The sequence below is a fragment of the Mesoplodon bidens genome (genome assembly GCF_964165515.1).
Source record: "Mesoplodon bidens genome assembly, chromosome: 15".
NCBI classification, from domain to species: domain Eukaryota; kingdom Metazoa; phylum Chordata; class Mammalia; order Artiodactyla; family Ziphiidae; genus Mesoplodon; species Mesoplodon bidens.
In genome coordinates, this window is record NC_138171.1 from 47804951 (window position 1) to 47817104 (window position 12154).

The window sequence follows — 12154 nt, forward strand, 5'->3', positions numbered from 1 at the left end:
ATTCGCTAATGAATATGTACCTAAATCAATCTTTTGGTTTTTGCAAGTGATGGATGAAAGGTCAAATACTGCAAATTATTTAATGTTTTACATAATTCCTATTAGAATTCCCTGAATGATATTCAAGGTAGGTTTTATTTTCTTCTTCCTTCTTTCTTTATTTTCTAAGACTCTACATTACTTTTTTTTTTTTTTTTTTGCGGTATGTGGGCCTCTCACTGTTGTGGCCTCTCCCGTTGCGGAGCACAGGCTCCGGATGCACAGGCTCAGCGGCCATGGCTCATGGACCCAGCCGCTCCGCGGCATGTGGGATCCTTCCAGACGGGGGCACGAACCCGCGTCCCCTGCATCAGCAGGCGGACTCTCAACCACTGCGCCACCAGGGAAGCCCTCTACATTACTTTATACTCAGAATAAAACATTATTTAAAAATAAAATTCAGGCACTTCCCTGGTGGTGCAGTGGTTAAGAATCCACCTGCCAGTGTCCACCTGCAGGGGACACGGGTTCGAGCCCTGGTCCGGGAAGATTCCACATGCCGCAGAGTAACTAAGCCCATGTGCCACAACTATTGAGCCTGTGCTCTAGAGCCCGTGAGCTGCAACTACTGAGCCCACATGCCGCAACTACTGAAGCCCACATGACTAGAGCCCGTGCTCCACAACAAGAAAGCCACTGCAATGAAAAGCCCGCGCACTGCAACAAAGAGTAGCCCCCATTCTCTGCAACTAGAGAAAAAGCCCATGCGCAGCAATGAAGACCCAATGCAGCAAAAAATAAATAATTAATTAATTTTTAAAAATGCAAGTAGGATATTTTTAAAAACTTGACAAAAACGTCTACGCTTATTTAAAATGAAGAGCGGGAGAATAAAAGGCGAAAAACTATATAAAAACATATCATAAAATTACAGCAATTAAAACAGTGCGCAATAGGCACAAAAATAGATCCATGGAATTGTATAGGTTTTCTAGAATGAATGCTGTTATATTTAAGGGTTGAATTTATAGTAAAGGGGTCATCATATATCCATAGAGAAGGGAAGAATTATTTTTAAAATGTTGCTAGGACAATTGGCTTCTAATTTGGAAGAAATAAAAATTTGTATCTCATAATCTAAATTCCAGAGTAGGTGGTTATTCTCTATGCATCTATCTACGAAGATAAATGTTTATTCCAAATGTTATTTGAGGTGGTAAAGAAACAGGTCTTTGGTGAATCTTAGGATCATCGCCTGAGACTTTTCCTCCTCTTATTATTCATCATTTTCCAAAAATGGTCTCCACATTCTACTAGATAGCATTAAGACTGCTATATTTTAGCTTATTCAGGTCATGCTATAATTCACTTTTCATGATGGCAAACCTTGGACAGTTAACTGCAGTAAAATGACTTGTTGAAAATAGTATAGTGGGTAAGAATTAATACTGGACTCACAAAGTCATGCCATAGCCTTTACGTTTAAAAAGATGATAATCACACAAATGCTTCTGACAAAAGTCTTGCACTGGCTTATTCTTGTTCAGAAGAGTTGTAGTTTTGCCAGTGTCATTTACGCAGCAGTCTTCTTCATATCTGGTCTAACCTAGATCTTGGCTAGTGGCTCCTTATTGGATATAAATTTGTCTAGCAGTTTGGGGGTTTGAACTGGTGCATTATGGGCTAAGTTAAAAGAGAGACTTCTTTTTTTGTGTGTGTGGTACTCGGGCCTCTCACTGTTGTGGCCTCTCCCGTTGCGGAGCACAGGCTCTGGACGCACAGGCTCAGCGGCCATAGCTAATGGGCCTAGCCACTCGGCGGCATGTGGGATCTTCCCGGACCGGGGCACGAACCCGTGTCCCCTGCATCGGCAGGCGGACTCTCAACCACTGCGCCACCAGGGAAGCCCCCTAGGGGTATTTTTATACAAATACGGTGATAAAAATATTTCCTCTCCCTTTCTTACCCAGATAGTAACATACCATACCAGAAGTAGTGCTCCATGCTTTCCTTCTTAACAAGGCATATTAATAATAAACCCTGGAGATCTTTCCATGTCAGTCCATAATAAGCTTGATTATTCTTTTCGTTATCCCTGTGTATGATTGTACCAGTGAGTTGATGGACATTTAATCTGCAGCTGTTTCATTACAGTTTGCTCTAGGAGCTCACAGATCAATTCGCAGATGCTATTTTCTTTCACCTCTTTTTTCTTCAATGACATATCTTCTCTTCCACTTACCCAGGATCAGCTTGCAGCGGATATGTACAATTTTATGGCCAAAGAAGGGGAGTATGGCAAATTTTTTGTTACGGTAAGCACTTTGCCCTGACGAGACGTTAAAGCATTATAAAAGTTGAGTCATTTTAGCTTTTTTGCAAAAGATGTCATTTTTGGTTTTGCTCAGCCATTGTGTGTGTGTGTCCATCCAATGCTAACATTACTTTTGTTTTTGAATGTGGGTCTGTTCTCAGTTATTAGAAGCTCAAGCAGATTACCATAGAAAAGCATTAGCAGTCTTAGAAAAGGCCCTTCCCGAATTGCGAGCCCATCAAGGTAATGTAACCTGCGTGCTGGCCTGATGCCTCCTTCTCGCCTCTGCCACTTCTGCCTCTGTTCCTCTTTACTCAGCTCCTTTGCATGCATTTCCTTTGGACAAAGCCTCTCTGCCTAGGCAGGCACTATTTCCCAGCACACTTTCATCTTCCCTTGCTGCATTCTCTAATTTCTTCCAAACGCAAATTAACATACTAATGGAACATTTGCAGTTCTTCTGAAATCTTCAGTTGAAGAGAAAGCTGCACCCTTTGGGGGAAGCATCTGTTTTTCTATCTTCTAAATAGGCTCAAAACATTCTAGCCTCTAATTATCTTTTTGCAAATCAGTTATTTGTTTCATAGGGCTTAATTCTAGCCCTGTGATTCCAAGAGCATACATCCTATGAAAAAAATTTTGGACTTCCCAAAAGGAATTTTAGAAGCCAGTACCTGATACCGCATCATCAGGCACATAATCAGTGTGATTGAATCGTGAGACCATGGCCACCTCGTTCAGATCTTGTTCTCATCAGCACTCACTTTGCCCACCATATTCAAGCGCATTGCAGATCCTACCCTCAACTTACGAGTGGACCAAACTTTCCTTTGATGTTTAGTTTTAAACTGAACATTAACTCTTTTGATTCTAATTCTCTCTGACTTGCCATCAGAGCATCTATCAGCAGAGATCAGTAAATGATCAGACATTCCTCTGTCACCTTTGGACCTGTTATACTCTTTTGCTTATGGTATAGTCCTGACATTTGGAACTCAGGTGCCTCCGACAGAACCACTGGTCTCAAGCTGAAAGAGGATCAAGCCAGGTGCTGAGTGTGATGACTCTGTGATTGTGAAAGAGACTGAGCATGTGTGTGTATAGGGCTGGTTATGTCTGTGCGTACACACTGGCCCCTCAAGAATACCACTCCTCCTCCCCTAAATTGCAGGCGATCCCAACAGGGTGTGACTTTGTGCCTGAAAGTCCTTAGATTTTGGAATCAGAAAAGTCTATTTAGGACTTCCCTGGCGGTCCAGTGGTCAAGACTCCGCGCTTCCACTGCAGGGGGCGCAGGTTTGATCCCTGCTCGGGGAACTAAGATCCTGCATGCCGCACAGCGCGACCAAAAAAAAGAAGAGAAAATGCTATGTCTTGACTGACCCCTTAGCCAGATCATTAGCCATCTTGAGTGTAGTGGCTCTGATTTGCCTCTTCAGAGGCCGAGCTGCCCTTGCTTTCCAAAGTGATCCCATTTCCTAATTCGTGGGTAATGGGGTTGAGTCAGAGTGCAAAGGAATGAAGCTGCTGGCGAACAGTCAGCCTCGCAAGGGGCTGACTCTTGCTGGCCCAGGTCAGAGCACTGGGAGCCTGTATTTATGGGGTCCCTTCTGTGTGTGGGGCCGTGCACAGGACAAAACAGTAAACATCATCATCCCAGCCTTTGAATGGCTTTAAGCCTGGTTTGGAAAGGTTGACTTAACGGGCACAAAAAAGAGAAGATTTAAGCAGCGCCATGCCCCCTTTTTTTAAACTCCCATTCTATTTTTACCCAAGGCTATTTTCCCTAGAAAAGTTTGTCAGAAAGTCATGGGGAACAGGCAGGGGCAGGGAGGAGGTTTAGGATGGAACAAGGGAAGCTGGTGTGTGTGTGGGAGCAGCCAGTGAAGGAAATGAGATTCTTCTTTCTCTCTAAGGCTGCCGCCTTCACCCAAGCCTTGGAATTCAACCCTTCTCACCTCTGCCTGTCCGCAAATCTGCCTCTCGTCTTAGTTCTGTCCTCCTCTTCCTTCTTCTCTGTCTTCAGAAAGACTCAGAGTGTCCTTACGGTAGGAAAAAAAAACTTGCCCCTCTGCCCCGCGCCCCTGTGCACCCTGCTCTCACACTCTCGGTCGGCTGGCCTTAGTTCGGTACCTGCCTGTCCTCAGCGTGATGCCCCGTTTCATTGCATTCTCCTTCATTTTCCTGGGAGGTTCTTCGAATGGCTCATTTCCGTCGGCCACCTCCGTTTTCTAACCCCCTTCCCACCCCTAACACTTTGCAGTCTGGTTTCTACTCCCAATCACTCTGCTATTAAAACAAACAGACAAAGAAACATTGCAAGTCCCAATGGGTGGATGATTCTGATTGTTAGATTCTGGCGTTTGACGTGGCTTGAGCCCTCTCTTCCTTGTCAATTTTTTCCCCTCGTTTCACTCGATTGTTTTCTGTCATTGTTGAGGCTGTGTTTCCTTCATGTCTGTCTCCTCCTCAGAAGTCAAGCCTTTCCTGAGATCCAGTCCTTTCTCCTGTGTTCTTCTCCCTCCCTCCCACCTTTTCTCTCAAAATCCCCGCATTTTGGTGGCCTCCACTGACACCTGCATCTCTATCCTCTCAGCCTCAGCGTCAGTTCCCTTTGATGACCGGCTGTCACCTTAAACTCAGCGTATCTCAAGAAGCAAACTGATGCTTCCCCCACCCCAGCTGGCCTTTCCTCTCGCCTTGTCTCCTTGGTACCTCCCTTCTCCGAACAATCCAGGTTTCAAACCTTGGAGCCATCTTCTCCTTCCTTTCTGATACCCTCTCGCCGGATTCTGTGCATTTTTCCCTCTGCTGTGCCCTCCTCTTCATTCTCACTGCCCCACTCTACTCCGTGCCCCTGTCGCCCGGTGCACAAGTGTGGAATAAAGTGTCCATCCCCAGACTCAGGATCCCTGGTCTTTTCTCAGCCTAAGTCCTCCTGGTCTATTGAATTCCTGTCCATCTTCTAAGACCTTCGCCAAGCTCCCCTTCTTTGAGAAGCCTTCTCTGACAACTGAAGCCAACAGTGAACACTTTCGTCTCCTGAATCACTCTAGCATTTATGGTCTACACCAGAAGTCGCAAACAGCCATATCTCATTAAAAAAAAAAAAAAATTAAAAAAAAATTTTTTTAACTCATTGCCATCATTTAAAAATCAGACTCTTTTCACATAACAGTGCTAACTTCTGGCTTCTCTTGAAAGTCCAGAGGGCCTGGTGATGCTGGGTCTGCCTTCCCGCGTGGTGACATTGCTCTGACGCCAAGGAGCAGCTGCTGCGTCTTGGCCGACCACGCCCTCCCCACCCCGATCCCGCACCTCCAGTGCCCATCCGGCCCCTGCAGACGATTGTGTTTGCGACCCTAGTCTATACCATTTTTCTGCCACGGCTTAGCAAACACGTCTTGTCTCGTTAATTGCTGTTGTGCGTTTGCCTGTGTGTCTTGTGTTTTCCTCACACGTAGACTGCTCTCATCCCAGGGGCGGGGGGCCGCTGTGAACTCTGGGTGCCTGCCGCAGGGCCTCGCGTGTCAGAGGTCTGTGGTTTGAGGAGCAGCCCCTGCGGTGGAGTTTGCCTCCGGAGTGGCCTCTAGGTCAGCGGCTCTCACCTCCACCCTCTGCCAACATTACACCGAGGTGGGGGAGGGGCACCCTGTCCAGGATTTACTAGAAAGTTCCAGCAGGAGTCTGGCTTGTGCCTGCCTCTCAGCATAGTAGGGTCGGGCATGGGGAGGTGATGGCAGGAGTCGTTTGCAGAACTCCCCTGGGTGATTCTGATGTATCCGCCCAGGCGAAGGGTCAGCTGGCCCTTTTCTGCCTGTGTTGAGAATCATTGCTTTAGATAAAAGGGAGAAAGTATTCAAGGTAAGATCTGGCCTTTGAGAGGACTGTCCCAAAGCTCTGTCTTCTGAGAAGGGCCAGGCCCTTGGATGCTTCTTGTGTTTGGAATTCCACTGACCAGGGCCAGGGCTGAAGCCAGGGACGAGGGGCCTCTGGACAGTTCTGAGAGTGGCCACTGCCTTCCGTGCCCCAACCCCCACCCCTTCCTTTAACCTTTACCCTACTTGCTCTTTCTATCCAGTTTTGACTTTTCACAAGCACCCAGGTCTGCGGGTTTGTGGGATCTCACTTTCCTTCCTGTGATGGGCACCGCCTGCTCTCACGTGCCGGGCAGTGTCAGAGCCACGCTAGGGTAACACTGCCTCTCCTGGAATCCAGGATTCGAATACCAGAGTGGCTGAAGGACACACGTCCACAGGCTGAGAGGGACATGAGCCCTTCCTGTCGCTGGAAAGAACCACGCTTCCCCAGTGGAGTATTTTCCACCGACTGGTTTGCCCTCTTTGGCTTCTGCGTGCTTCTCAGTCGGTGCTGGATCTCTGCACCCCGCCAGGCAGGCTGGGCCCAACCACACCCTTCTTACTCTCCTTCAATACATCCACGTCCTAAATGCCTGTTTCTGTTTCCCGCTTTATTGTATGTCTTTTTGCTAAGCTGCCTCAAATCTTTTGTGGGATGAAGCAGAGCATATGACTGGAAAATAATGTGCAGTATTGCTTTGCTGCCGTCGGCACAGCCTCCAGCCTCAGCTGCCTTGGGGCTGCATTCTCTCCTACTCAGAATCTTGGACTGTCTGGGGATATGGCACCAGAAGTGCTGCATGTCCTGGAGATGTCGCCTCTAATAGGGGTTGGCATGGGCCCTCTCCAGTCCTGTATGACAATGTGTGGCCTGTGTTTAAGTTTTTAAGAAATTATTTCCTTTTTTAATGGAAGGAGTCTATTTCTCATCCTCTAGGTAGAAGACCAGTTATGCTTTTCATGGCTAGATAAATTTCAGTGAAAACAGTGTGCCTAGATGGACCACTGGTTTTAGCGCAAGGTAGCCCACCCGTCTCGGGTAAATGCGGGTGTGATGCTGGGCCAGAAGCACCATCGCAGCTTCCACTGGGCATCTTGCATTGGGTGCCACATGGGCGCGTCAGGGCGCTGATCCACTGGTCACCTCCCCAGCCTGGCACACATTTTGTACCCTAGTAAATGGGAACTGACAAAAGGGAAGAGAATAGATGCTTCCCCCTTTCCAAATCCTTGGCTACGGGCTTTAAAAAAAAATAAAAAGAAAAATCCCCTTCAGTAGTTTGGGGGAGGAAATAACTTGGCAATGCCGTGAGGTTGTCGAATGTCTTACTGAATGGTCTGCTGCTCTAGATAAGTGGGCAGAGAAGCCCGCCTTCGGGACGCCTTTGGAAGAACACCTGAAGCGGAGCGGGCGCGAGATCGCGCTGCCCCTCGAGGCCTGCGTCATGCTGCTCCTGGAGACGGGCATGAAGGAGGAGGTGAGGTCCCGACGCCCCGGCCGGCCTCTGCGGACCAGTGGCTCTCCAACCGCGTTCACCATGACCACATTTCACACTGAGACCCTGTCCATGTTGCCATGGTAGACCCTAAATGAAACAGAGGCTTCACAGAGCAGTATTTACCTTGCCTACCCGCAGTACACTCTGCCTTTTTCTTTTTGGTCCCATTTGCTTATTTCATTTTACACTGTGGTTGTGATTTGTGAAAATGAATTTCATGAGGTACTATAGAACCAGAGCTCCCATGAGCTTTAGTTTCTAATAACACGAAGTTTATATTTGTGTAGTACTATGTAGTGGGGTGGAAGTGGGAGGGACATTTACATACTTTATTTTGTGGAATCCTTACCCAGAAAACCCCATGAACCAAGCAGGGCAGGTCTCATTACTCTTCTTGTGTAGACAAGGAATTCAGCACACGAGGAATTCATGCTGGGGCAGAGCTAGAATCAAAACACAAGTCTTCTTTTAACTTTTGAAAGCTTAGTATTGAAGTGTAACGTACATATAGAAAAGTGCATGTATCATAAGCGAACAGCTTGATAAATTTTCACCATCTGAACTCACCCATGTAATCAGCACCCAGATCAAGAAACCCCCTGGGGAACCTTCCTTGCATTTGCTTCCAGTCACGCCCCCGCACCCTGACCCCATCACCGTGACCCCAGCTCCTAACAGCCTAGATGAGTGCTTCTCATCCAAGGGCAGTTTCACTGCCTCCGGGGAAGATTTGGCAAGGTCTGCAGACATTTTTGATTGTCACAATCTGGGGAGCAGGGGGAAGAGTTGCTACTGTATATCCAGGGGGTAGAGACCAGGGATGCTTCTAGACATCCTTCAGTGCACAGGACAGCCTCACAACAAAGAATTATCTGGCCCAAAATGTCAGTACTGCTGAGGTTGGGAAACTCTGCCTAGATTAATGTTGCTAAAAGCCCAAGTCTTATAAGTGCTGGCCCAATGTCTCCATCAGGCCTGCTCCCGTGGCTGACCTGTCATGGGTTTTTCTCCAAGTAACATTTAGGGCAGTGAAAGTGACCAGTAGGCAAGCCTAACAATTTTTCTTGAGATTTCAGTTTTTAAAAAATATTCCTAAATTTAGAAAATCCATGGTGATCAACCTGGTGGAAGAATGAATATTGCTTTTAAATAGATTCCTAACAGGCATGGTTATTTTGGCAATGGGGCAGGGCACAAGCTAGCACTGATGAAAAATGGTCCGCTCTCTGCCTGTCACTCTGCCCGGGGTACAAGCTCAGTCCTCTTTACTCCTCCCGACAGCCCTGCAGCTCTCCTGGATAAGCTGTGCTGGAGCTGGGGGGCCGGGGTGGGTGGAAGGCTCTTCCATCAGATTTTTACTGCCACTCAGTGTAAGGTTCACAACTTGAACTTGATACTAACGGCTTTTCATTGTCTTTAGGGCCTTTTCCGAATTGGGGCTGGGGCCTCCAAGTTAAAGAAACTGAAAGCTGCTTTAGACTGTTCTACTTCTCACCTGGATGAGTTCTACTCAGACCCCCATGCTGTAGCAGGTGAGCTCCAAGGAGGCGCCCTCAAGGTGGTAACAGATAATCAGTTAAAGGTCCAATATTAAGTGACAGTTAAAATTAAATGGTCTCCTTATAAGTTTTAGTGGCAAAACTGAAATGACAAATAAAACTGAAAAGCATGTGTGCATACACTTACACATACATATCTTTTCTCTTCCTGTTTTGGGGGTTTTGTTTTGTTTTCCTGATTATTAAGTAAAGGTGAAGGTAGCTTATAATCCAAATGTTTAGAGGCATGCTTTTATTTTCTTCCCTTTTACCCCCAAATCTCCATCTGCCTAGAGAGATGATGTCTTATTAAGAATATAGCTTTGAAACTAATTTTATTTTCTATTGATCTCTCAATATACTTTACACGGGGTGGAAATTGTTTTATGAGCATTTCATTCTGTAACCACTCCTGCCAATTCATGATTTATTCTATATACATTGTGAACGGTTATAGTTGAGATCATTTCAATTTGCAAAATAATATATCCTGAGAGTTCCGGCCTTGCCCCTTCTCATACTCAAAGAGGGTGTTAATAATTTCAGGTGCTTTAAAGTCCTATTTACGGGAACTGCCTGAACCTTTGATGACTTTTAATTTGTATGAAGAATGGACACAAGTTGCAAGGTAAGTTGAAAGAACACCTAGTTTTAAAAGCGAAAGGAAACGACGCAATACTCTGTCCCCTTTGGAAATCATCTTACCCTTGGGGATCATAAAAATAACATTAAAGGGCTTCCCTGGTGGTGCAGTTGTTGAGAATCCGCCTGCCAGTGCGGGGGACACGGGTTCACGCCCTGGTCCGGGAAGCAGAGCAACTAAGCCCGTGCGCCACAACTACTGAGCCCACGTGCTGCAACTACTGAAGCCCGTACGCCTAGAGCCAGTGCTCCGCAACAAGAGAAGCCACCGCAATGAGAAGCCCACGCACCACAACGAAGAGTAGCGCCCGCTCACCGCAACTAGAGAAAAGCCTGCGTGCAGCAGCAAAGACCCAACACAGCCCCAAATAAATAAATAAATAAATAAAACTAATAATAACATTAAAATAGTGTATTTAGAGCTGTGTGGGAAGTCAGCTGTGTAATGATATAATGTTACCATTATCAGTAACAATAGTTGATGTTTACTGAGCACTTACTGAGTGCTGAGTACCGTAGTAATCCTTATGCCCATTACTTCTTGTAGCCCATAATTAATGACATAAAAGGCAGAAGTTGTTGTTATCCTCCTTATACAGATGAGGAAACTGAGGCTGGGGGAGGAATGGCATCAAATAATTGCCAGAGCTGGAATTCAGACCCAGAACTCTCTGCCCCAAAGCTGGAGTTCCTGTTGTTTATCCCTTCCCCTCCATTCCCAGCTTCCGTCTGCCCGGAAGTAGTTGGTTTAGGCAAGGCCGTCTTGTTGCAAAAGTTCTAGAGGTTCCTCTCCAGCCGACCAGCCCACCTCCTTGTCAACTTGTCCCTCCCGGTTCTCCCTCCTGGTTCTCACTCGGAGGTGTCTTAATTCCTCACCTGTAAGGGAAGAGGAACACATCTCCCCTGCCCTTCCACTCCTCCCCCACCCGTCTTCAGATGCAGTCACCCGTTCCCATCAGATAAGCTGTGTGCTCCGATGAACTTTATGTCATCACTTGAACCAGGCATCTGAGCTTTTCTCCTTAGCTGTGGAGTGAGAGACTTTGTCCCTGGTAGGTGGTGAGGATTTTAAAGTCAGAGTAAGCCCTTGGTCTGGTTGTGTCCTTGGAACCCAGCCCAGGGCGCGGCCTGCCGTGAGTGCCCGTGTTTGTGGGGCTGAAGGAGTGGAACCTGCCCTCAGTGTCAGGTCGGGGTTCTAGGGTCTCGTATTGGGTGGGCCCCTTCGCTTCTCCTAGGCCTTGACTCTTCTCTCTGTTCTGAGACTCCCAAACTCATCCTGTGAGGAAATAAGCTGTAAAGGAAGGTATCCGTCCACTGGTGTGTCGCTTCTACACTTGAGAACTGTCATCCCCTCCGGGTGACACGTCGACTAGCTTCTAAAGTATAATCATGTTTAACCCCTACCCGAAGCTCTGCAGGCTGGTTCAGTTGTGGAGGAGGTTTTAAGTCCAAAGGCATGTCGTGTGGGCAACTTCTAACACTCTGTGCTGCTGGTGGGCAGAGTTGACTCTGCTTTGCAGGCTCTTTGGGCTTGTGAAAGCTTGCACGTTGAAACTCTACAGCAGAAGACCTCCTGCAGTTGCTTCACAACAGAAAGGGCTTCTTGGCCTGGAGCCTTTGAGCAGTACTGAGAGCAGGGAGAGACCCAGGGGTCTGGGTGCTGGGAGCATCTGGCTCCCCGAGGCTGTACGTGAATATACACATTTTCTAGACAGAATTTTCAGAATGTCTCCTGTGTGCCATGCATTGGTCTAGGTGGTCCCTCCTTGTTCTGCCTCTGAAGCCTCACGGTCACTTGGCAGAATTAACATTCTTATCCCCAGTTTGGCACATCAGGAGACTGAGTCTTGGCAAGTCTGACTAACTGCTCAGAGTATGTTAGTTAGTATTTGACTCCAAATTTCTTTCCCAAAAAATGGACTTTTAAAAAATTATTTATTTATTCATTTTTTAAAATTTTGGCTGCACCATACAGCTTATGGGATCTCAGTTCCCTGACCAAGGCTTGAACCCGGGCCATGGCAGTGAAAGTGCCAAATGGGATCCACTAGACCACCAGGGAACTCCCGCTGTGCTGTTTTCCAGCTGTGCTTTCTCTGTCAATAGAGGCATCGCTGTTAATATAGCAGATGAACACAGGTATTCCTAAAATGAGTATTAATAAATGGTTATGAATAAATTTTTTTTCTCAGTGTACAAGATCAAGACAAAAAACTTCAGGATTTATGGAGAACATGTCAGAAGTTGCCACCACAAAATTTTGTTAACTTTAGGTATGTATGATTGGCATTCTGCAAATTAAGCCACCAAGCTACAGTGAAG

General features: G+C 46.7%; 1 protein-coding gene across 7 annotated transcripts in view; it reads left to right on the plus strand.

The window, feature by feature from the left end:
• Nucleotides 1–12154, plus strand: part of ARHGAP17 (Rho GTPase activating protein 17) — an 89317-nt gene that overhangs the window by 50993 nt on the left and 26170 nt on the right. For all 7 annotated transcript variants that reach the window (XR_014017705.1, XR_014017706.1, XM_081257956.1 and 4 more), the window contains exons 8-13: nucleotides 2226–2294; nucleotides 2455–2536; nucleotides 7504–7631; nucleotides 9073–9184; nucleotides 9737–9818; nucleotides 12025–12105. Coding sequence is in view for 5 of the 7 variants with exons in the window: in XM_081257956.1 (XP_081114082.1) it covers nucleotides 2226–2294; nucleotides 2455–2536; nucleotides 7504–7631; nucleotides 9073–9184; nucleotides 9737–9818; nucleotides 12025–12105 (554 nt within the window). In the remaining 2 variants the exon portion in view is untranslated. The remainder of the gene's footprint in view (nucleotides 1–2225; nucleotides 2295–2454; nucleotides 2537–7503; nucleotides 7632–9072; nucleotides 9185–9736; nucleotides 9819–12024; nucleotides 12106–12154) is intronic.